The sequence below is a fragment of the Mus musculus genome, chromosome 5 (assembly GCF_000001635.26).
Source record: "Mus musculus strain C57BL/6J chromosome 5, GRCm38.p6 C57BL/6J".
Classification (NCBI taxonomy): domain Eukaryota; kingdom Metazoa; phylum Chordata; class Mammalia; order Rodentia; family Muridae; genus Mus; species Mus musculus.
This window is the reverse complement of record NC_000071.6, coordinates 103,954,849-103,981,199: the sequence shown is the minus strand read 5'-3', so window position 1 is coordinate 103,981,199 and position 26,351 is coordinate 103,954,849. Positions and strand designations below refer to the sequence as shown.

General features: G+C 43.2%; 1 protein-coding gene across 2 annotated transcripts; it reads left to right on the top strand.

The window, feature by feature from the left end:
- Positions 1-3,811: 3,811 nt before the first annotated feature.
- Hsd17b13 (hydroxysteroid (17-beta) dehydrogenase 13) lies at positions 3,812-25,758 on the top strand. Of its 2 annotated transcripts, none has more exons than NM_198030.2 (7): positions 3,812-4,094; positions 8,526-8,633; positions 10,307-10,438; positions 12,396-12,502; positions 14,092-14,229; positions 15,309-15,425; positions 24,914-25,758. In NM_198030.2, exons 1-7 carry the CDS (start codon positions 3,885-3,887, stop codon positions 25,014-25,016), a joined length of 915 nt encoding a protein of 304 aa, NP_932147.2. In that variant the 5' UTR covers positions 3,812-3,884; the 3' UTR covers positions 25,017-25,758. The 2 variants fall into 2 exon arrangements, with proteins under 2 accessions (NP_932147.2, NP_001156958.1); NM_001163486.1 differs by lacking the exon at positions 24,914-25,758 and adding an exon at positions 17,337-17,735.
- Positions 25,759-26,351: the final 593 nt, after the last annotated feature.

Below are 26,351 nucleotides of genomic sequence, written 5' to 3'. Positions count from 1 at the left end.
TTTATAACTGGCTCAAGTGGCTCTCCAGCTTGTAGTTTGTAGGTGACAGTGCCATTTTCTAGTGACAAAAGGTTGGTTTGATGTCAGTAGCATGCCTGATCTGTGGCAACCAAAAATATCTCGAAGCGTGCCCTGGGGCACAAAAGTAACCCTAATCCAGAGGCACAGGTCAAGGTAAAACTGGGGCTCTGGAATCAGAGCTCCTGCATCCAAACCCTCCTCATCTTAGGAGTTGGCTTTCAACCAGCTGCTTACCACACCAGCCTGAGTTCTCTTGTTTCCAAATGAGGAAATGTGCGCCGTCTTAGGTAGGGTTTTACTGCTGCGAACAGACACATGACCAAGGCAACTCCTATAAGGACATTTAACTGGGGCTGGCTTAAAGGTTCAGAGGTTCAGTTCATTATCATCAAGGCAGGAGCATGGCAGCATCCAGGCAGGCATGGTGCAGACACAGCTGAGAGTTCTACATCTTCATCTGAAGGCTGCTAGCAGAACATTGGCTTCCAGGCAACTAGGAAGAGGGTCTTAAAAGCCCACACCTACAGTGACACACCTACTCCAACAGGGTCACACCTTCTAATAGTGTCACTCCCTGGGCTGAGCACATACAAGTCATCAGGTGTGCTGTGTGAGTTTGTGTGCAACTTGTGTGTGCAGGTGTCTGGAAGGCTGGAGAAGGACACTAAATTCCATGGAGTTGAGTTAGAGAGGTTTTAGCTGCCTGATGTAGGTGCTGGGAGCTGAATCCAGGCCATTTGCATGGGTAATAAACACTCAGCCATCTCTGTAGCCACTGCAGATTTTTTTTTTTAAAAAAGACTTGTTCTTTTTGCTTATGTGTTTGTGTGTGTTTATGACGTGTACATCCATGTGCTGGTAACAGGGATAAGAGAGGGTGTCAGACCCCCTAGAGTTGGAGTTTCAGGTTGTAAGTTGTCAAGTGTGGATGCTAGAAACTGAACTCAGGTCTACTGGAAGAGCAGCGGGCACTCTTATTATCTGAGCCAGCCCTCCAGCCCCAAAACATATAGTAGACGGTGGTGGTGGTGTTTTGTTTGAGGCAGGGTCTCACTGTGTTATTCCAGGTAGCCTGGTACTCAGTAGGTAAACCAGGCTGTCCTTGAACTCACAGTGATCTGCCTATCTCTGCATCCCTAGTGCTGGGATTAGAGATATATACCACTACAACTGACTATTCCTGCATATTTTAAAGATTTTTTTATGATTTTTAATTATGTGAACTTGTGTTCACATATGAGTGGGTACAGATGCCTAAAGAGGCCAGAGACCTTGGATCACCCTGGCACTGGAGTCAGAGGCAACTGTGAGCTGCCAGACACGGGTGCTGGCAACTGAACTCAGTCCCTCAGCAAGAACCATATACCCTCTTGACCCCTGAGCCATCTCTCCGGACCCCACAGCTTTTAATAGTATCTCACCAAACTCATCTTGTGAGGAGTAAATAAATGTAAGTGTGAAAAGTCCTTAAATCAGCTCACCATGTGCTTGGTAAATTCAGACCATTACTATTTGATCTCTATAACCTTGTACTACTTACAAATTTTCTTTTGTCTGCATGCATGTGTGTGTGTGTGTGTGTGTGTGTGTGTGTGTGCACATGTGTGTGCGCGCATGTGTGTGTGCGCATGTGTGTGTGTATGCTTTTTCAGTTAGTTCTTCTTTGCTTTGTTCATAACTGACTTTGCTGGGGAGCTTTGTGGGTCAAGATACAGACTCTCATTATGTAAACAGGCTTGTCTGGAACCTTCAATACTCTGGTCTCCACACCCTCAATGCTGGAATTACAGGCAAGTGCCACACACCCAGCTTCATACAGCTTTGGTTTGGTTGTCGGGGTAGTGGCTATCTCTATATATCTGAATACCTTCCGTAACTCATATAAATGAAGTCAGAACATGTGTGGTTCATCTGACTACTGTAGTGCCAGGAAGCGTTCATCAAGGCCAAAAGACCACCAAGGAGCCATTTCAAATGTAATAGCATTAGGGTCTCCTTATTAAAATCTCTGGCTTGGGCCCTCCTCAAACCCTCAGCAGGACAAGGTTTTATAGGAAATGGAAGTAAGTGAGAGGGTGTCTATCCTGGCAAGCAACTAACTGAATGTCTATTGTAGACCGACAGGTGGGTGCTCTGAAGCAAAACTGTATACAGTCACAAATGGTCTGAAAGTACATCTGAAACAATCTGACTGATATTTGATTAACTGTTGCTAGGAAGTATCTAGGAGTAACTCTGGCCAAGAACAAGCCGTGGAGTCCATCCTGGTACATGGGTCCAGCTTGGGTTCTGCTGCAGGTCAAGTTGTCAGGCTTTTGGTTTTTCCTTTAAGATGGAGGTTGGTCCTAAGATGGAGTAGGTTTGGCCTCTCACTGTCTTAGGTGCCTCATACAAACAGATTCAGAACGTGGGAGGTTTTGTGTCTGGCTTATTTCCTTTTGCATATTATAACTGAGGATCACCATGTTGTAGCATGTATCTGAATTTCTTTCTTTAAAGGAAGAATACTATCCCATCGTATGTATGTCTGATATTTTACCCATCCATTGATGGACAAGGGTGATCTCTCCTTTTCCACTATTAGAAGTTACTCTATCCAGAATGTGTCCCCTTAATTTCTTATGCTGGAATCTAGCTCCTATTAATATAGAATGTTGGAACTTTGGGAGGTGATTACGTCACGATGGCTGTCTATGGTTTTTATAAAGTTGACCACAGAGAAGTTCCTCCTCATTCTTTGGGGTGCAGTGGCCATGAAATGACAGCTGTCTGCAAACCAAGATGCCAGTTCCCACTTGACACACATACAGCTTAGGTTACACAGACACTAGGACTGTGTAATAAGCCACCTAGCCCACAGTATTTGTCACCACCGCCCAGGCTGAGACAGTGGCAGCACTTTTAAGTTGACGTGTATGATATCTGGTCTGGTGATTTTCCCAGTGTTATGGCGAGAACTGGCTGTTTCCTATAACCTACATTCTCCTCCACCTCAGGGGTTTCAGAGGAAGATCATAACTGTGAATGCATGCGTTCAACAGCTAAGCTTTGTTGACCCATATTTTAGCTTCCTCATTTTTACTTTATATGCATGTGTGTGTGTGTGCATGTGTGTCTGTGTGTATGTGAGTGTGTGCATTTGTGTATGTGTGTGCATGTGTGTGTCTGTGTGTGTACATGTATATGTGTCATGTATATGTGTCTATGCGTGTGTGTATGTGTGTGTATGTATCTATGCATGTATGTTTGTATGTGTGCATCTGTATGTAAGTGTGTCTGTGTCTGTGTGTGTACATGAGTGTGTGTCTATGTGTGTGTGTCTCCCTCTCTGTGTGTATGTGTGTGTAGAGTTGGCTATCTCCTTCCACTATGGATTTGGGGATCATATTCAGGTAAAAGGCTTGCATGGCAAGCACTTTGACTGCTAAGCCATGTCACTAATCCCTTAAAGTTTCTTTAATATAATGTTTCTATTTCTAATTCCCCCAACCCTGATTTAACATGAATGCACACATGTGCTTGCTTGTGTTCGTGCATGCACACACACACACACACACACATTCAAATGATAACAGACCATTAGCTGATGCAATACTTCCAGAATAGCTTTGAGAGGTGAAGTTTCATGTCGAAACATGGTGCATAACTGCTTTTCAGATAACCAGGTCCAAAGGGCACATCCCACTGGGTTCCCTGACCTATGCTGCGCTTGTGTTAGAGACTGGCATCATTTCAAAAACCAAAGGTGTATCTGATTCGTCAGGGGACACAGTCAAAGTCTGCCTCTTCTGCAGCAGCCCATAATACCTGACAGGGCTCTCTGTGGAGCTCTGAGCAGAGGTGTCTGTTGTGAGAACAGAGCCATGAACCTCATCCTGGAATTTCTCCTTCTGGTGGGCGTCATCATCTACTCCTACCTGGAGTCACTGGTAAAGTTCTTCATTCCCCGGAGAAGGAAATCTGTGACCGGGCAGACCGTTCTCATCACGGGGGCCGGACACGGAATAGGCAGGCTGACTGCATATGAATTTGCAAAGCAGAAAAGCAGACTGGTTCTATGGGATATCAATAAGGTAATAATAGGTGTTTCTAACAATCTTTTAAAGTCACAAAATAACAAGGCATATGTTTCTCTAGAGACGTAACTTAGTGCTGGCTTTTCTCTGTGTTTTCCTTTTTCAAAGTTTTAATAAACTCCTGGGTCCTTTCTGGATCCCTGCGACAGGTGAACAAGATGGAACCAACGAGCTGGAGAACTAAGCCTGGGGGGTTTCATTTTGTTTGACTGGTTGGTTGGTTGGTTGGTTGGTTCTACTGTGGTGTACAACTTGATAACAAGAGACGCAGGAGCCAGAGAGCTTCCCAGCTGCTGAAATTAGGCAAGCCACATAACTTACCTCAACTTCAAATTTAAAAAACAAAAAACAAACAAAAAACTCTACCATTGGGATAAAATCTCAGAGGGAGACAAAATCTACAGGTAATGATTGCCAGCAACCAAATTGGCCAATATGCAGTTTATTACAGCTAGGGGTGACTTTTATACTTTTAGATTTTCATTTATTCTGTTATTCATTTGTTCCTTTCTGTGATAGACTGAAGCTGGGTCTTAGTACCTACCACTGAGCCACAGTACCTTAGCACGTGCCAGGCAAGCACTCTATCACCGAGCAACCGCTCAGGTTTTTACACATTTGAGGGATTGATTCTCAAAACAAACAAACAAAACCACATGAAGAACTAACAGCAGAAACCCATGGTACTTCCACTCACACTCCAGCAATCCTAAAATACTTACATCTGACCTTTTGCAGAAGAAGAAAAAATACTTGCCGGGTCCTGAGCAAGAAGGGTAAAGAATAATACTTAAGTGCTTAGCATGGCCTGGTGCACGCAGCATCACATATGGAAATGTCTACACCAGTGCCTGGCTTTCACTAGTACATTTAAGAGGTTGTTGATCTCTGTTTATTTATAAATGCTCTTAACTACCTTAAGTCTGAAAGTGTTGACGTCCTGTGTCACTTTCTCCTAAACATGCACATTCCCAAAAGGTCGTGAAAAAGATGTGCCACAACAAACTGTCTCTGGGATTGTAATCTTTGAAGAACTGGACTGGGGATGTAGCCCAGCGGTACAACAATTATCTAGAATATACAAACTAGATATTAGATCCAGTTGTGGCTGGGTGTGAGCCTCAGCACTACAAGGAAACCACAAACCGCTGCTGTCATGTACCGGATACAGTGGCTCAGACTAGAGAGACTGGGGTTTTGGTGTTTGTTTGTTTGTTTGTTTGTTTGTTTGTTGAGAAGCAGAGTTTCCAAAGCTTTCCTTGGGGTTTTGCTCGGCTTCAGGTAACCCTCTGTTACGTTTTTGCCATCTGCAGTTAACACCACTTTTCCCAGCCTTCAGAACGCTCTTGAACATAAGGAGCTAAATCTGCTTTGGTTCCTTTTGAGCAGTGAAGAATCCCGAGAGGCACCATGCATCTTTGCTTAGCAGATACAGGCGTTGGTGGGCAAGATGAGCTAACACGGTACTTGGAGATGATTCTGAGATTATCAAATCCTGCACAGGTCCCAGGCAGTCTTCTTGGAGCTGAGAAAACTGAGTCAGCTGTTCTCAGTCCCTCGTAAAAAATATAAACGAGAATGAGAATACATCATGAAGATGGTCCACGGGTCTTCAGATCACCTCCCAAGTGTGCATGGTGGGAAGACATCAATACTTAGTAGACTACCTTTAATTTGAAAATTTTCAGACACAGAAAGAGTAAAACTAGAAAGAGGTCACATTAAAGATGACTTCCACTTTTTTTTTCCTGTGCCTGAAAACTGAGTAACTCAACCTTGTAAATTTCTCTTTGAATTCTTGAACTTCATGATGAAACATTTAAGACATCAAATGATTGACTGAAAAGCTGCAAGTGTAACTCCAGTTTCCCTGTTCACTGAGAGGCCAGCTAGCTTTCCATCAAAGAAATATGGCTCCTTTTCCTTAAAAGGCAAGAAGCAAGGCCACAGAGAAGCCTCCTCCACCCCCAGCTTTAAAAACAGTGGCACAGAGATGTGAAACACAACTGTTAGGAAGGGAATTCAGCAGTGGGGAGGGAGGGGCTGCAGGAAGGTAACAGGGGATAAAATAATAAGAGCATACATGTGTATGCAAGGAATGAAAAGCAAATTTAAGAAGAACGCAATGACACAATAGCAAAACTGTGGACCCAGCCAAGGTGCCCACCCAGAGACATGGGTTGGAAAATGTGGTTTCACACACAGGACATCGTTCAGTCTTTTGGAAGAATGACATCATTCTGTTTGCTGGACAGTGGAAAAAACTGGCAGTCACAACTTTAGGTGAAAAGGGAGCCAGACTCACAAAGGGAAGGATCAGTGGGGGGCGGGGGGGGGGGGAGGTCACTCTGCTCTGGTCCCAGCATTGGACCAGGAACCAAGGCAAGAGGGTTGCTGCAAGTTAGAACCCAGCCCTGGCTACAGATGAAATTATAGCAAGAGACAAAAGAGGGTAGGGGAAGGCAGCAAGCATGGGCTCTGTCATGCCTCGTGTGTGGGAATGTCATCATGGAACATACTAGTTTGTACGTTAATAAAAAGGACACAGGGATTAGCAATGGGCAGAGGGGTTGACACCCCAGAAGGTGTTTCTTGTGCAAAAGTGACGAAGAGATACATTCTTCCATGCTCCAGATTAATTATAAGGCTGGATAGTTCGCAAATTATTAGCATCTATCACTCATACATGATGCTAGGTTTCACCGTAAGCTTTCATAGATGTGTATATTCTGGTCATATTCACTGTTCACCCATCATTATCTCTGGTCCCCTCCCACTCTTGCTGACCCCCTTTCTAAGTGCCCCCTTGTGCTTTCATGTGTGTGTGCTAATGACTTTAGATAGGATTGCTAACTTGAGCCTAGACGAGGGCTTGTTACAGGAGTAGGGATGGCTTGCTGGTGGCGAAGAAAGTAACCCTGATACACTGTTTCTTCAGTCACATCTTTTGCTTATGCTACTGAAGAAAGTAACACTGATAAATTGTTTCTTCTTCAGTCAAATCTTTGCTTGAGGCTCTGGTTACTGCCTCTCTCTACAGCTCTGACGTCTGTATGAGGCTAGTGAGGAGGGCAGCTGGGCCATCTGACAGTAAGCAGCCTTCATTAGTGGAAATAAAGCCAACATTAGTGGAAAACTCTCCTACCCAGACCACAGCTCTATTCCACAGCCCCACGAGGACCTATGCTCTATGCGGCAGTCCATCCCAAGTCTATGTGAAGACTATGTTGGTTTCGTAAGTGACACCTTAACCCTCCTTAAAGTCTGTTCTTTAAGACTTCTATTGTTGCTTTGTGGTTTAGCCAAGATAAGGAAATGCAAAGGGTCGGAGGGGAGGCAAGCAGTGTAAGCCAAACATACCATCCACTCAGGCAAGGCCCAAATGATGGCTACACTATTGCCATCCCAGCTTGCACAAGAAAGAGCTTCCTGGGTGTCCTCACAGAGAAGTGGGGACAACCATCAGAGGAAAAAGTGTGATTTTTAAAAAGAATTTGAACCCCATAAAATCAATAGGTGTCAAAACTTGGAAAGAGTCCAAATTTTCCTGAAATGTAGGTTAAAAAAAAAAAAAAAGCCAAGGGTAGTGACTCACACCTGTAAGTGCTTGAGGAGGTTGAGGCAGGAGGATTGGCCTGAGTTGAAGACCCGCTTAGGGTTCACATAGTAAGCAAGGGATAGAGAATGACACCTGGTCTAAAACACCAAGAGAGAACACACAGACACACAGACACACACACACACACCACATTAGGACAATCTTAGGTAAGAGGCTTCTGGATTTAGGCTAAAAATTAGCTGTCTCCATGTCTTGGAGGACTTGTGTGCAATTCTCACTTTCGTGAGAATTCAGCTGTTGGCTCTTGGCCTTTTTCCCTCCAGAGCTTCAGAAGAATAAATACTCAGTTAAGACTGTCACGTGTAGTAAGTTACAGTTTCCTCGTGCAAGCTTTTCCTGGATAAGATTTTCTCCTCGCATCCGCGGGGGTGAATCCACGTTGTGATAAGCCATCTAGTGTCACTCTAGAGGGCTGCTTAGCACTCTACTGCCAACAATGGGTGATGCCCGGCAACTGTGTGGACTAGTCTTCCTTCTGTCCTCCGTGCTCAGACATCTTCCCTGACACTGTGAGGAGCAGCATCTTCGATAACTTATAGGAAGCCCTTCATGCTACCACAGCATGACGCTAGACAAATCACCTACAGGCACTCCCAGGACAAGATGCGAAGCTGCAAAAGCCTTAACCCGAAGGGCTTGTTTCTCTTTGATTCCGCTGCTGCTTTGGCCAGCTAATTAGTTAATGTAGTTAGATGAGTTCACATAACGAGGCTTATTGGACAAGGATCCGAAAGTATTTTACAGAGCCTGATCTTTTCTCAAATTTGCCTCCCCCCTCCTTCACCCCTCCCGCCCCCCACCCCGCCCAGCGTGGTGTTGAGGAAACCGCGGACAAATGCAGGAAACTGGGGGCCGTCGTGCACGTGTTTGTGGTGGACTGCAGCAACCGGGCCGAGATTTACAACTCTGTGGATCAGGTGAGAACCCGGGTGCAGGTGTCGCATCAGCTGACACTGAGCTGGGAAACGAAAAGGTGGGCTAGGGAAGGTTGACTTCCGGTAGACGGCAGCCGCCCTGTCAAGTTGCTGTGTGACCGAAGGAGTGAATATTAATATCCACTCAGCTCTGGCCTCTGTCACTGTTTCATATTCTGAGTCAAATCTGCTGTGTCTAAAAAGTTTGGCCCAGAGGAAACGAAAGATGATTTATCAAGAGAAAATTTGATCTCTTTTCTAACTTTTTTAAAATTAGACTTTGTTCTGCTTTTTCTTTAACTTATTCCCTCTGAGATTTTATTGGTTTGCGTATAATCTAGTCTTTTATGAAAAACAGAGTTAATGACTTTTTAAACATTGTATTTGTTTTATTTACTGCATCGTGTGTGTGTGTGTGTGTGTGTGTGTGTGTGTGTGTGTGTGTGCGCGCGCGCATGGTGGGGGTGTATGTAGAATTTAGATGACAAATTTTGAAAGCTGGTCTCTCCTTCCATGATGGGGATTCTGGGGGTTGTTAGGTATGGCAAAAACAGAAGAGGAGGAGGAGGAGGAGGAGGAGGAGGAGGAGGAGGAGGTGGTGGTGGTGGTGGTGGTGGTGAAGAAGAAGAAGGAGCAGGAGGAGGGGAGGAGGGGAGGAGTAAGAGGAGAAAGAGGAAAGGGAAGGGGAGGGGGGAGGGGGAGAAGAAAATGCCTTTACCCACTGAGCCGTCTCCCCACCCCACAATACCTACTCTTTCAAAAAGTGAACATCAAGAGCTTACCAAAAAAAAAAAAACAAAAAACAAAAAACAAAAAAACAAAAAACAAACCCTCCGCTAAGCTACTGCCTTCTTTAATCTGATTTAATTTTTAAAAATCCCATTAGCCTCACTATAGATAAGCAAATAGAAGCTTGGAAGGTTTGGCCCAGACAAAGACCACGTGGCCAGTGGGTAGCAAAACCAAGATTAATTACTTAACACTTTAAAAATATCTTAACAGAACTTAAGTATTATTTACCAGCACAAACATTAATTCTTGTTTATTTAAGTTCATAAGTTTTCACCCTACCTATCACATACTGAGCACAGAATTTAGGGTTTTAACCAAAACAGGTTAGCCCTACCTCATGACAGGTTTCCCTTCCTGTCACTGCTTGGGCTGGTTCTTTCACGCCTGAACTCTGAGACCTCGTGCACTGGAATAACAAAAGCCTAGATGGCATAGTGACCAAGCTAGCTGTCACCAAAGCCAGTGAGCCCAGACAGAAATGCATCGTAAAGCTATTCTTTATTCTTGGAAGTCAGATCGATATCTTGGATATCTGTCTTCCATGTCACGCTGTGATGTCTGTGTGTCTCTCATTATCATCCCTTGGACAACTTCCTCCTTTTGTGTTATTGGGCTCAGGCATTTCTTGGAGTTGAGTTGGCCTAGTTTATGCTGGTATCAATCTTAGACTCTTGGGATGGCTAGGGGTAGGGTGTGGAGTGGTTAGCTCAGAACACATGGTGTGGAGTTGCTGAGCTATAAATATTGTGTATGCTCTGGTTTCTTTTTACATGGTGGAGTATATATATCCTTATAATATAGAACATAAAAATGCCTCTACCCATCTGTCTCCTATCAACATGAGCTTTGTGAGAATGACCGGTCCTGTGTGTGCATTTTAAAAGGTAAAGAGAGAAGTAGGTGATGTCGAGATCGTGGTAAACAACGCCGGGGCGATATATCCAGCAGACCTTCTTAGTGCCAAGGACGAGGAGATCACCAAGACCTTTGAGGTCAATATCCTCGGACATTTTTGGGTAAGTCAGAAACATTTCTGGGTGTGTGTGTCTGACATCTCTTCGGTACAGGAAACTCATTGAGGTCACAATATTTGTGGAGGGAGGTGTTTTTGGTTTTGTTTCTTAAGATTTATTTATTTATTTATTTTATGTATGTGAGTACACTGTAGCTGTCTTCAGACACACCAGAAGAGGGCATCCGATCCCGTTACAGATGGTTGTGAGCCACCATGAGGTTGTTGGGAATTGAACTCAGTACCTCTGGGAGTGCTATTAACCACTGAGCCATCTCTCCAGCCTTGTTTTTTGTTTTGCAAGTCAGGAATCTTATAATGTGTTTGAATAGAAGAGCCACAGGTCTCTGGCAACAGGGTTCAGAGTTCAAGGAGACACAGGACACCCAAAAGAGAGAGCCATTTGGTTTATTTTGTCAAACAAAATCTAACATAGGGCCTGATGAATACCAGATCTACAAAAAGTAAATTAATAATAAAAAATTTATTAATTAAAAATATTTGTAAAGGTTTACTGATATTTCCTCTGTACATCTTTTCACTATTTTAGAGGAAATGTATGCTGCATACATTGGTCTGCATCTTCCTTTCATAGGTGTTTAGAGCTGAAAGGACATAGAATACTTAGATTTGTGCAGAAGTTGGGGACACTTAGAGTTAGGCTCTGAGATAAGTAGACATTTTGACATAACATTATTATCTACAAAGTTCCTGCCTGAGAACTTCACAATTGAGTTACCAATAGGGGGGGGAAACAATCTCAAAATGTTTTACTGTAGCTCACAAATTTGCATTGATCTATATTCCCAGCTAATCTCAGTCATAAGCAGCCTATGGGCGGTGGGATGAGCATGCCTATTAGTTCTGGAGTGTAGAGAGAATGAATCCAATTCCTTACTATTGGGAGTTTGTGAGAAACTGAAGTACCCTTCTCAGCCCTTTGGAGGGAGCATTTGTATGAATTAATACCGTGGGACCTCAAAATTACTATAGCACCTGGAGCAAACCTGGATTTGAAGAACATCCTTCATCCTCATGACCCAGCTAACATGACAGTCACACAACACAGGGACCCTATATACTAGTTATCTAATAATTAATAGGAAATTATAACTATGTCACAAAATATATCAAAAGGTAGAGGTTTAGAGAACCAGGAGCCCTCATTACCTCCATACAGATCTGCAGGCAGGGCTGATAGGGGGATTATCTTGGCAACCTGGGCTCTAGGAATTTACACAGAATTTGAAGAGTGGGTCTGTAAAATTCTCATAAAATGTTCTGATATTTCCCACTGTACAGTGAGGCTTTTGTTTCCCATAATGTATCCTATACTGTATACTGTTACAAGAGAGAGATTTGGGTCTGCTCCCTGTGCACGGTGGTTGTGGGCCAGGATAGAGCTTCCACCGCTTTGACGTGAGTAAAGATCCCCATTCTTCAAATTGGAGCCAAGAACTTGTAAAACGGTAAACCATCCTCCAGTTCCCGCACTGGTGGATCTCTCCCTTGACAATATTGCTTAGGGCTCAGCAGCACCAGGCTTGCCTGGCATGCACAAAGTCCTCTGGTTAATTCCTAGCACGGCGGAAAAGTAACAATGTTGCTTCTGTGGCAAATCCCGGAAGGAGCTACTTAATTCTTCCTGGAGGGATGAAGGGGCATGCTCGCCCGCTAGCACTGGTCCTCAGCACAATCTAGGGGACTCAGCTCTGAGTGCTGTATGCACGCTTGCACAGGTCCTCTGCATGATCTAAGGGACACTCTGAGTACTGCCTGGAACCATCACAGTTACTCTCTCTTTCTGTCACTGTGTGGAAGGAACCTCAGGGTCTTACAAGTGTGTAATTTCCAATGCCTCCTCCTCCGCTATGGTGGAGGCATTGGAAATGAAAGAGCCTGGCCTGGAATCCACCTAATAACCGTGTCATTGTTTCTGTTCTTTTTACGTGGACCTTAAGATCATAAAAGCACTCCTTCCATCGATGCTGAGAAGAAACTCTGGCCACATTGTCACAGTGGCTTCGGTGTGCGGCCATGGAGTGATTCCTTATCTCATCCCTTATTGGTAGGTGTCTCTTGCTCACAGCGCTGTGCATTTCTGCTTATTAGTTTGGGGATTATTTATAGGGATTATTATAATTAGTATATTTATGTGTTTTATAAATATTATATACTATAATTTTATAAATGTATTCATATATTATATAACTAAATAATTATAGGGATTAATTATAGGAAATTATTAGGGATTATTAGTTTTCAGGCCTCAATGCCCACAGCCTAGTAAAGTGCCCAGAAGCTAACACAAGCACAGAGGTATAGCGTGGTCTATGTGTGTGCATGTGTGAGAGAAGAGAACGGAGCAGCCCTGCCTTCCCAGGAGATGCACACACTGCACACCATGTCCCAGGGACCCAGACACACTCGCAGTCTGCAGCATATCCCTGAGAAGTCTGCTATTGCCATCTTGTTTCCTTACTGCTATACGATGATCTCAGAAACACTTTTACCAAGATCTGTGGATGTAGCAGATGCAGGTGTTATTTCTTTATAGGCATATTCAAAGCTAAACTTGACCATGGACTAAGCAATCTCTCACACTATACATGGTCACAGATGAGTTAAATTTCAGTGTAGTTCAGGTTTCCATTACACGCACACACTCACACACATACACATACACACACAATACACACACATGCACACACATACACCACACACACCATACACAACACATACACACACAACACACATTCACATATGCACACACATATACACACACACACATCACACATGCACACAGGAGAGGAAGACAGAGACAGCAATAACTTCTAACACTGATATTTTTTGTCACCTGGACAAAAACTACAATTAAAACTTATATAGCTCCATATATGCATATGCTAATTTATTGAATTCTCCAAGACAGCCTTATATTTTGTTATCTATATTTTATAATCAGAAAAATGAAAGAACAAAAGGTTAAAGGTTGCACATGCAAACACAACCCTACCAATGCCATCTGGAGCCCCTTTGCTCCAAATACTCGTTGTGACATTAGGACACACATGAGACTGCCAGTGTCAAGGGAGAAAACATCAGCTCTTTAATCAAGAGAAGAGAAATGAGCTCAGACCCACAAGTTTGTCGATGTTGGTTTCACAGTGTTTTAAGTGTGTTTTTCTGACTCACATTTTTGGAGATAAAAACTAATAAAACCTGATTAAGAAGCACTTGGAAGGTTGCCTGGACCATAGAGAAGGGTCACACATACAGTGAGAAACATTAAGCCTATCTGTAAAGTGGTCCTTTTGCTATCTTTGCTAGTTAGAAGTTAGAAACAGGGGCTTTGGGGTTAGCAATGGTTGAAGACATGCATGTGTCAATCCCTGAGTTCAATCCCCAGCACCTAAAAGAAAAAAGGAAAAAGAAACAGGTATTTTGCATGCTCAGAATTCTGCTTCCTACATAAGAAAATAAACTCGAGCGGCAGGTGACAGGTCTGGACACATGAAGCTGCCTTCTCTCAGGCAGCTGAGACTGTCCCCACCACCACCACCACCACCACCACCACCACACACACACACACACACACACACACACACACACACACACACACACACACACCTTTGCTGATGGCTGATTTTCTCACAGCTCCAGCAAGTTTGCTGCTGTGGGCTTCCACCGAGCACTGACCGCAGAACTGGACACCTTGGGGAAAACCGGTATCCAAACCTCGTGTCTCTGCCCTGTGTTCGTGAATACTGGCTTCACCAAAAACCCGAGTACAAGGTGAGATGGAAGACCTTTAAGCGGGAGCCCCCCCCTCCAGGCAATGGAGTCTTGAGTAGGTCATAGGTACTTAACAAGCATGTCACGATCATTTAAATAAGTCCAGTAGCATGATCTCAACCCCTAGGCTGACACTGAGGTGCCCATGTCAGATGTGGCTCTAAGGCTGGATTGAAGACTCCATTGCAAAATTAGGAAGGGGAGAGACAGAGGCAGGATAATCTAAAAAGAATTGATTTGTGCTGCTGTGTGATGGTTTGCTAGTCCACATCACAGGCATCACAATCGCACGGGAGTCTGCGGAAACCACAGACTATCTCATGGGATTCAGTTCCAACACCCACACAGCCTTGCCTCGGCATGCTAACCTTGGTGTGACATCTAAAATCCATTTTTATGCTTTGATTTTTCCCTCCTCTTCATTAATGGGCAAGGCTCCAACACTGGACATGGGTTATACGCATTTCTCAGTTATACACGGGTGCAACTTTTGAATCACGAAACGCCCCAGTGCTGTAACAGAACACTCCTTGTACAAATCTTAAATTCCCATAAAATTGCAGGAGAAGCAAATCTTAGTACGAGATGCCTCAGAACAACTCAGCTCTGTGGATACCCACACACAACGGGAAGTGTACTCAGACATAGAATATTCTTTTTACATACAGCAGGCATTGGAGATCCGGTGTTTCCTTCCTGGCCATTTTGTCCCCTGGCTCCTCAGTCCCTCCCCATCTTGTACCTTGTTGTGATTTAATTATTTTGACCTGGTGAGGTAACAGACAGACCTACTGGACCCAAGAGTACAAGAACATGATAACAAGTTATCAGTGTGGGATGTGGGAAGGGGAGAGGGTGATGTTCACTCAGGGAAGCCTGGAACATTGTAAATCCTAATTCTAAATTTGGTGAAGAGACAGGATAATTTCCTTCATTTGTTAATTAAAAACAATATAAATCAAGAGGCTGGGGTTTTACCTCAACATCAGGGTATGTGTGAAAGTTCTGGATTTAATTCCAGCATCCAAAGGAAGAAATAAAATATAAACGGAGATAAACTCTTTCCCCCTTTCCTTCAGGTTATGGCCTGTATTAGAGCCGGAAGAAGTTGCAAGGAGTCTGATCAATGGAATACTTACCAACAAGAAAATGATCTTCGTTCCATCCTATATCAATATTTCTCTGATCCTGGAAAAGTAAGTTCCTCGCAGAACCCTGAAACACTCAAACACAAATGTTAGAAATGTTGCTATGGAAACTCCCCATGGCTGCAGTGAAAGTCACGTTTTCCATGTTGCCTTACCCATGAGTCTTTGATTCCCTGATACCCTTTCTGGAATACATCTACCATCTTGGCCCAAATTTTGTTCAAGTCTATTTAACAGAAAGAAAGAAAAACTACAGGGTATGGGCACACCATAAAGGCTCTGTGTGTGTGTTCATGTGGTGTATGTGGGGGATAGAGATGTGGTACTTGTGGAGACAGAGGCAAAGCTCTCAGGAACCATCCACCTAGGTTTCTGATTTGGGTTTATTTCTCTTCTCTCCTTCCCCTCCCCTCCCCTCCCCTCCCTTCCCCTCCCTTCCCCTCCCCTCCCCTCCTCTCTTCCTTTTCCTTTCCTTTCCTTTCCTTTTCTTTTCTTTTCTTCTCTTCTCTTCTCTTCTCTTCTCTTCTCTTCTCTTCTCTTCTCTTCTCTTCCTCTTCCTTCCCTCCCTCCCTCCCTCTCTTTCCTCTCTCTCTTTTTTTCTGATACAATCTCTTATTGAGACCTGGACTCACCAGCTTGGCTAGGATAGATATGCATCACCAGGGATATCCCAGGCCCTCTATTCCCACAGTACTGGGGTTACAAGTGCTGACAGCTATGCCCAGCTGTGTGTGTGTTCTGAGGATTGAACTCAGGCCCTCCTGTTGTCGTGGCAATCTCCCTAAACCCTCGGGTGCTCAGTTTTGCAGTTCTTTGTGACAGTGTGCATCTCGAATGTCTCATAACATGCTTTCACATGTTTCTATTTCACTTCATTTATAACCCAAGAGCCTTATGATAGAATCACTTCTTTTCATCTCAGGCTTGTGAGCCCCCAAAGAGGGCAAAATCCCACAAATTGAATTTCCTCAACACAGCTCAAAACAGGTCTCATTAAAAGTTGAAAAAAAATTCCAAAATTGGCATGTATATGACCAAAGTGCAAAAATGGTTGACTGCTCTGCCTGGGATAGGACCAGTTACCTGTCTCAAAGCCCTTGCCACACTGTGGGTGATTTGTTACGCTGGCAACAGGGATTTTTGTTGCTCCTTGCATTTAACTCCTTTTGGAGAGAGACAGTTCTGTGATCAGAAGCAATCACTAGTCTCTGGGCTTGTTGTTCAATGGCCTGAGCAAGCTCTCTCCTTACCACCTCACAGCAGGGTCCCCACCTCCCAGTCTCTTCTCCCACCTTCTGCCCTCTATCCAGGGAAGTAAATGTTGCTTTAGTAAACAATACCAATGTGATCTGAAATTTGGCTTTCTCTGTAGAAATCGCACCTCCTGCCTCTTTCACTTCACTCACACCCTTCCCTATTCTGTCAACTCAGACCTAACCCTCCGACATGCTGAGAGGTATTCAGCCCCTGTAAACCCTTCCTTCCACATCTTGTTATAGTCAGCTGATGGTTTTCTGTATTCATTTCCAGTTGGCCATGTTTAACCGCTGGGCAGCGCAATACACTAAGAGGCAGTAGCTTTTGAAAAGGCTCTTTAGTTTTTCTTTCTCTAAAATAATAGGTCTGGACACAGGCAGAGGGGGGAAGGGGGTGTATGTGGTGGACTCTCAGTTCTTGGCCCCAGAATACACTGCCGTTTTTTGGAAGTGAGCTTGGTGTCGGTTTTAGGTTGTCATTGGTAGAAGACGTCATCCAATTTTGCTGTTCTGAGAGAACAACGCTATATTATATATAGATAACTGTAGATGGGGTGGGGGAGGGGAGACTAAACAATAAGCAAAGAGTAGAGGAAAACTGGACTTGAGTAAGTATGCTCTTGGCGCTTTTTAAATTGACAACAAAAAGGAACACTGGCATCAAAACTTCAAACTGAAATTTCTCATTTTATTTTTAATGTAGGTTTCTTCCTGAGCGTGCCTTAAAAGCGATCAGTCGTATACAGAACATTCAATTTGAAGCAATTGTGGGCCACAAAACCAAGATGAAGTAGTGCATGCAGAGACGTGTGGACACCAATGATGTGAAGCCAAGTTTAGAGGGGACACACAGCTTTCTTTCACATGTTTTAAGTGTTCCACATGTTTAAAATGTAGGCTTGACCCTAGCAGCCATCGAGTGCATAAGCGTGGTCAACTGTCCTTCTAGTTTCCTATACTTATAGATGTCTCAGCTCCTGGTAGTGGGTTCTGGCAATGGATATGTAAAGGAGGGAAAAGGCAATCCATGTGTTTTTATAAAATAAATTACTAAATAGAAATGTGGGCAAAAGGGCAAGATAATAAAGTCTTGGGCAAATGTTGGCACGCTGTAGTGATTTCTCTTTCGATGGAGAGATTGGTGGTGTTTTAAATTTGCTCTTTGTGGACAGGATGAAAACTCTACCTGGTTTCCTTGACATATGAATTAGGAAGGAGTATTTTTGTTCCACATTTTTTTTCTCAGTGTGAGGTTTTCTTCACATCATGTGAATGGACAATGAGGTCATTTTATTTACCTAACTTGGGGAAGCAAATATTGACACAGATTTGCAACTGTGAAATCTCAACACCTTGTTCTTTGCTTTAGAAAGACCTTGGACACATTTGTTTTTCTTTTTATTCTATTAGGCAATAACTGAAAATACCCAACCGTATACATAGTAACAGTGACATGACCTCCCACACAGATCCCATTATGAAGCAGGAAACCTTCCTGGGTTTTCCTTTGGCTTCTGTATTTTGCTGCAGGGGACTGATCCCACAGACTAAGACAGGTTACATAGGCAGTCTGTGTTGACCTCCTGTCTATCAACTTGCAGAGTTACTTCCACATTTTGCTTTGATACCTTTAAAGTGAAGCTCAGAGGGATGCCTCAGTATGTGACAATGATCTCTTTTGCCCACGTCTGCATATTTTGAGTGTAAATATCTTCCCTACAAGGTCCAGCTCCATTTCTAAATATTTTTCTATGATAATCTTCACAGTCACAGTTCTCACTCCTGCTAACCATTGCAGCCGCTTAGGCTACCCCAGGAAGCACAGATCCCTAAGTAAGACCCCATCTACACAAATCATTTAGTTAGAGACACATCATAGAATTCCTAGGTCCCTGCGAGCACGGGGTCATGATTTATTGATGAGTATTTCAGAATGGTGGAAGTATTTGTTTATTGTCTACTCAGTTCATGGAAACAACCTTTTTGGTAAGCAGACAGTATCTCCTCTTTTTTTTAATGGTAGAATATGATATTGCATATACATAAGCACATTTTGAACATAGCTGAATATAAGTATCACTGTTTCATCCTTCTTCTTCTTCTTCTTCTTCTTCTTCTTCTTCTTCTTCTTCTTCTTCTTCTTCCGGAGCATATAATTTTATTGCTCTTCTTTTTTAAAGAATAGAAGAATATCTTTTATACTAGGTCCATGGGCTATCTAGTGTCTGGTTTTTGTTCACCCAAGCAGTGCTAGATACAAGCTCCATCTTGTGTAGTAGGCTTTAAGTCAAAACAGATTTGGTTGGTTACTCTCACAACATTGGGCTACCATTTTCCTACCATATCTTTTAGGCACAACACCAATGTTGATCCATGGGTGTGTGGCTTTGTTTGTTGTTCTTTTCCTAGGAGCATGCAGAATGACTTCCTACACCTAAGATACTAGTAGATAGGAGTGAAGAGTCTATGTAGTCACCAGATTGACTTCTAGATGTTCAGTGAGTTGAGTTGCCTTTAGCAATAGGACCTTGTTGACAGGTGGTGTAGAGAAACATATGGCCATGGTAACAGCTTGAGTTCTTTGCAGATTCCCATGTAAACATTTGGACAACATCTCAGTAAAATGTAATTGAGTTTGAATACTGGAAGCTTCTTTTGGTGAGGAAAGATACCCTGTTAGAAACAAGTCTCCTTTGTTATAGGGTGATTTCATTTATATGTGTAATTGCCTTTGTATGTGTATATTTTTCTATCAATCTGTCTATGTATCATCTATCTAATCTCTCTGTCATCTAATATATGTATCATCTGTCAGTTATCCACCTATCACACATATATAGCTATTGTCTATCAATCACCTTTTAATCTACCTTTTCATTCTATCAAACTATTAATATATCAATCACTTATGTATTTGTGATTGATCTATCTTTTAACCATCTAATTATCACATATCTTTCTTCTATTGATGATCTATTTTCATCTGTTTCTCTGTCTGCCTCTCATTTCCTTTTGAATAGCTCTAGCTATCATATGCAAAGGGAAGACATTTTCACAAAAATAAGCAGTCTTGAGGGTCCTCATGATGTTTTCAGTCCCTCAGTGTCTCATTCCAAAAGCCCAAAGACACCATAGAATTCAGACAGAATGCCATGTAACAAAGCCCCACACTCAATACCCAGTTACAACCACCTTAGCAGAACACTAAAGAGATTAAACTATCCTTGGCTGCCACTAAAATCAGGTAGTCTTCATGGTAAGTGTGGATCTAGCTTTTGGGGAAGTCCTGTATTCTTTGCTAACCCACTTTCATTTCAAGATTGAACAAAACACAGGAAGATGGTGCCCTGTGAGGCCTTGACACTCACATAGCCTCAGTCCAGTTAGCTCCCTGTCCATGTGTTCACAACAGATGCTTGTGATAAAGAAAGCCCCACAGGATGGGTGAGGTCTGAGTTTCTGACCACAGATCCTTCCTGTTATTTTTGATGTTATTTTTATGTTTGTGTGGTTATCTTCTTTTGGGTTTGTTGAAAGAGGATTTCTTTTTCTTTTTCTAAGGTGTAGTTTCCCTTCTTGTGTTGGCATTTTCCATCTATTATCCTTTATAGGGCTGGATTTGTGGAAAGATATTGTGTAAATTTGGTTTGTCATGGAATATCTTGGTCTCTCTGTCTATGGTAATTGAGAGTTTTGCTGGGTATAGTAGCCTAGGCTGGCATTTGTGTTCTCTTAGGATCTGTATGACATCTGCCTAGGATCTTCTAGCTTTCATAGTCTCTGGTAAGAAGTCTGGTGGAATTCTGATAGGTCTGCCTTTTACTTGACCTTTTCCCCTTACTGCTTTTAATATTCTTTCTTTGTTTTGTGCATTTGATGTTTTGATTATTATGTGACAGGAGGAATTTCTTTTCTGGTCAAGTCTCTTTGGAGTTCTGTAGGCTTCTTGTATGTTTATGGGCATCTCTTTCTTTAGATTAGGGAAGTTTTCTTCTATAACTTTGTTAAAGATATTTACTGGCCCTTTAAGTTGGGGATCTTCACTCTCTTCTATACCTATTATCCTTAGGTTTGGTCTTCTCATTGTGTCCTGGATTTCCAGGATGTTTTGGGTTAGGAGCTTTTTGCTTTTTGCATTTTCTTTGACTGTTGTGTCAATGTTTTCTATGGTATCTTCTGCACCTGAGATTCTCTCTTCTACCTCTTGTATACTGCTGGTGATGCTTGCATCTATAACTACTGATCTCTTTCCTAGGTTTTCTATCTCCAGGGTTGTCCCTTTGTGATTTCTTTATTGTTTCTATTTCCATTTTCAGATCCTGGATAGTTTTGTTCAACTCCTTCACCTATTTGGTTGTGTTTTCCTGTAATTCTTTAAGGGAGTTTTGTGTTTCCTCTTTAAGGGTTTCTAGACATTTACCTGTGTTTCTTTAAAGGAGTTATTTATGTCCTTAAAGTCCTCTATCATCATCATGAGATGTGATTTTAACTCAGGGTCTTGCTTTTCTGGTGTGTTGGGATATCCAGGGCTCACTGTGTTGGGAGAACTGGGTTCTGATGATGCCAAGTAGCCTTGGTTTCTGTTGCTTATGTTCTTGCTCTTACCTCTTGCCACCTGGTTATCTCTGGTGTTAACTGGTCTGGCTGTCTCTGACTGTGGCTTGTCCCTTCTGCAAGTCTGCATTGTTAGTACTTCTGGGAGACCAGTTCTCTCAGGAGGAATTTGGGTATGGAGATCTGTGGCACAGGGTCAGCTCTGGAGTGTAGACAGAAACCAGAAGGATCCTGTGCCTGGTTGTTCCTTGATTCCTGTGTCCTGATGGCTCTGGGAAGGTTTCGCTTGGGCCACGAGTTTGAACAGAAGTGGTGCTCTTACCTGTGCTCGGGGGTGTGTCAGCACTCCTGGCAAACCAGCTCTCTCCTGGCCGTATTTGGGTATGTAGCGGTGTGGCACAGGATCAGCTCCGGGCACAGACGCAAACCAGAAAGCTTCTGTCCCAGGCCGCTCCTGGTTCCTGTGTCCTGAGAGTTCCAGGAGGGTCCTTCTGAGCAGCAGTGGTGGTTTTACCTGAGTTCAAAGGCTTGTCCACACTCCTGGGAGGCAAGCTCTCTCCCAGCACTATTTGGGTATGGAGCCCTGTGGCAGAGGATCAGCTCTGGGCCAAACATAAACCGGAAGGCTGACATCTTTCAAAAGGAGTCTTTTTTTCTTTCTTTTTTTTTGGGGGGGGGGGGGTTGATTTTTTTTTTTTTCGAGACAGGGTGTCTCTGTATAGCCCTGGCTGTCCTGGAACTCACTCTGTAGACCAGGCTGGTCTCGAACTCAGAAATCTGCCTGCCTCTGCCTCCCGCATGCTGGGATTAAAGGTGTGCGCCACCACGACCCGCTCAAAAGGACTTAATGTTCTTTATTTAACAATGTTATATATTTTCTAGCAACCTATCTTCTCTCCCTCTCTCCCTTTCTGCTTCTCTCTTTCTTCCTCTTTCTTTTTCTGCACCTTTCTCTCTCTGCCTCTCTCTCTTCCTTTCTCTCTGTCTCTGTCTCTCTCTCTCTCTCTTTCTCTCTCTCTCTCTCTCTCTCTCTCTCTCTCTCGTGTGTGTGTGTGTGTGTGTGTGTGTGTGTGTGTGTGTGTGTGTGTATTAAAGGCTGCATTACACCAGGCAAAGGCTGTGTTACACCAGGTAAAGGCTACATTACACAGGTAAAGGTTGTGTTATGCCAAGCAAAGGAGTTTCTTTGAACTTTAATCTCATTGCACCCACAAGAGAGTAAGCATACCTCAGGCTAGGTGTGTTCACTGGAATACGTGAAGTAAAGGTTGAAACTTCTGTTTATGACTAATTCTTTATCTTAAAACTTTGTTTTTTACAGTATATACGATATGTGATTATATTATGACACGATATATACTAAGTAAATATTAGGTACACACTGAAGTTTAGCTGCAATGCTCAGTCAGACCCACAGTCCTTTGCCCACTCCTGTTCTCTCTCTCTCTCTCTCCCTCTCTGTCTCTCTCTCTCTCTCGCTCTGTACTCTATAGCTGTCTTTGAGCAAAGATCACAGGAACCAAAAAACTGAGAGGTCCAGAGCATGAGCCTAGTGCACATTTTAGTATTCCTACATGGTTATAGGTGCACTGTCTCCTGTCCATGGTGTCTACCACCCTAGGAAAAGCTGCAGGGTCTAGAGATCTTAGAAATAGAATAAGCCAGGCTAAATACACAGACCACTGGGTAAATCAGTGCAGTGGTCACTGTTGTGGGCTAGTCACCAGAGAAGACTGTTCAAGCCAATGGAAAGTCATTACTAGCTGACTGGTGACTACACTGGATGTTCAGGATCCCAGTGTAGCACTGAGCCTTCCTCAGGTTGAGCTTTTAAGCACAAAAACCATGTTCTTGGTTGACGTACTTCAGTTAACAAGAACAGTTAGCTGGAAGAGGAACTACAGAAGCTAAAAGGCAACATTAGTACATTATGAGACTTTACCAAAACAATGAACCCTAATGAATTATGCCTTTTAGTTTTGACAGGTAGGGCTGTCTAAGTGCTGAGTTTTACAGCCTGAACAGTACTTCCATCATGGAGTCAGATATGCTAAGATCTGGGACCCTGTTACATTCCACACTGTTCTTAGTGAATGAGTCAAATCATGGATTCATCCTGTTTTAGTTTAAGATGAAGAATGAGAATTAAAGTGCTGACACAAAATCATTAGCCAGGGAGACCACGAGAATGGAGACTGGTACTGACTACTTCCTCAACCATGTCTATATTTTCTCTAATTATTCCTTACCAATTAGTATAGAAACAATAGGTTTCTTTCAGAGCCATGTATAGTTTCCTTTATGTCATTTGAAGTCTAGGCCTCTCCAATTTTGTAGGGAGAATCTACCTGCAAGGGAATCTAACTGTTGTTTTAATTCAGAAACTGAAACTTCAAATACCTGTAGGTCCTGATCAACCTATCCTCTTAGTTTGGAAAGCCTCAGAAGAGGCATATTTAGTCAAACCATTAATATATGCTCACCAAGTAGTCTCAGAGGTTTGGTAATATTGCTGTTGTCCAGATGAATTAAACCATCGGGCAGAATAACACACCTTGGAATGTGGGGAAGTGCGTAGGTTAAAAATTTTGGATATTAGACAGGTTTTAGCCCCTTCTAAGTCCTCTAGCATTAATCTGGGCTGCCCCCAGTCACAGTGAGTTTTGTCAGTCAATAGATTGGTTAGTCCCCATTTCTCTGTCCTACAGCAGATGGGTGTCTAAGCAGTTTCATCAACCCTGGATGGTTTTGACTGGGCATGATTACCTCTGCCTCCCAGGGACTCTTTCTGTGGCATAGAGTCTGATGCTCCAGGCCTTTTTGGTTTTACAAAGACCAGAATCTTTTAAAGAGTTTTGGGGGCCTAGTGAGATGGTTAAGAACACTGACTGTTCTTCCAAAGGTCCTGAGTTCAATTCCCAGCGACCACATGGTGGGTCACAACCATCCGTAATGAGATCTGACACCCTCTTCTGGTGTGTCTGAAGACAGCTACAGTGTAGTGTACTTAGATATAATAATAAATAAATCTAAAAGAATTTTCTGTAGGAAGCTTCGGTTTTAAGTTCCAATTTTTGGAATGGAAACTCCTCTGTTTTAAGCTGTGGTACAGGGTCAGCTCTGGGGTTCAGACAGAAACCAGAAGGATCCTGTCCCCAACTGTTCTTTGGTTCCAGTGTCCTGATGGCTCTGGGCATGTCCCTCTTGGGCCAGGAATTTGAGCAGAAATGGTGGTCTTACCTGTCCACACTCACAGGCATGTCCACACTCCTGGGAGACCAGTTCTCTCCTGGTGGTATTTGGGTATGGAGCGCTGTGGCACAGGATCAAGCTCTGGGTACAGGCGGCCAGTATCTCCTCTCGTTTGATCCTGAATTGTTAAATTCTTTATTATCAAATAAACCATTCTTGGCCAATCTTGTGGCCACACTGAATGCCAGTAGTAAGGAGCCTATGAACATCTGACATCACTGTGCAACAATAAAAGACGGCACCATGTTCAGACATAACCAATGGAATTGGATTCATAGATGTACACATGTGGAGTGAAGATCAATAGTCCAGAGCCAGAAGAGGACCAGAGGCCCCAGCAACATTGCTCCCAGACCTGCTAACACTTTGGTTTCCTCCATACACTGCTGAACAAGAGAGTACTTACTCCAGAAAGCTATGAGCTGGGTGATGAGGAGAGGGCTCAGGTTTTAAAAGCACTTCTCTTTCTTTCAGAGGACCTGGATTCAGTTCCAAGCACCCACATGGTGGTTCTCAACAGCCTGTTACTCCAATCCCAGGGGATTTGACACCCTCTTCAGACTTTCTCAAACACTAGGCACTCGTGGGGTACGCATACGTCATTCAGGCAAGCCCTCATACACATAAAATAGAATAAGCACATATTTTAAATGTGCTACTATTACTGATGTTTTAAGCCAGTTAAATTATGTGATTTTCTTAACAGCAATAAAATATTGTAGATAATGTCATCATGCTAGCTGCATCACTCTGACTGTATAAACCCAAGAGAATTTCACTCCATCTCCTTCTGCCAAAATATTTACAACACTTAAGAAATAAGGGCTGATTTTTATTTTTTTTAACATAAAATATATGAGACAGTTGTATCCTGTCAGCTAAAAATGTTTTCTCTGGCCTGTGAGTTGGCTCAGTAGATGAAGACACTTGCTGCCAAGCCTAACAACCTGAATTCAACTCCCAGAACCCATGTAATGGGAAGACAGATGGGATTCAGAGAAATTGTCCTCTGATCATTGTACCCATGCCTTGGTATATGAGTATCTGTGATGGTTTGTATATGCTCAGTCCAGGGAGTGGCACTACTAGAAGGTGTGGTCCTGTTGGAGTAGATGTATCACTGTGGGTGTGGGCTTTAATAACCTCATCCTAGCTGCCTGGAAGCCAGTATTCTGCTAGCAGCCTTCATATGAAGATACAGAACTCTCAGCTGTGTTTGCACCATGCCTGCATGAACGCTGCCATGCTCCCACCTTGATGATAATGGACTGAACCTCTGAACCTGTAAGCCAGCCCCGATTAAATGTTGTCACTTATAAGACGTGCCTTGCTCATGGTGTCTGTTCACAGCAGCAAAACTCTAACTAAAATAGCATATCTCTCTCACTCTCTCTCTCTCTCTCTCTCTCTCTCTCTCTCTGTGTGTGTGTGTGTGTGTGTGTGTGTGTGTGTGTGTGTGTGTGTGTGTGAAGTGGAAACTTAAGGGTTCTTTAGAAAATCAGTGGCGTTGGGTGGTGTTTTGCTGGGGCAAACACATGAAGGGACATTTTCCTGAGTTGGACACAGGCGTAAAGTTAAGGCAGACTGGTGAAAGACTGATTCACTGGAGCAGACACAGGAGAAACGATGTTCTGCTAAAGCAAGCACATGGAAGGGCATGTGATGAAGGACTCTTTGCTAACAAAACACTTGTATTGGTCTGACTTACTTTGCATAGTTGAGCTCCATTTGTTGGGACTCCTTAGAGAGAAATGCATAAAAAAAAAAAAAACTTCTGGTGGTGTGCTGTAGTCTCTTGCTACTTCTGTGGACTCGAGCTGATTGGCAGAGTGATGTCATCTGAGACAGATGCACGTGCGGAGGCAAGACCCATGGAGGACACCTGATGTTTGGAAGGAGTATAAATAGAACT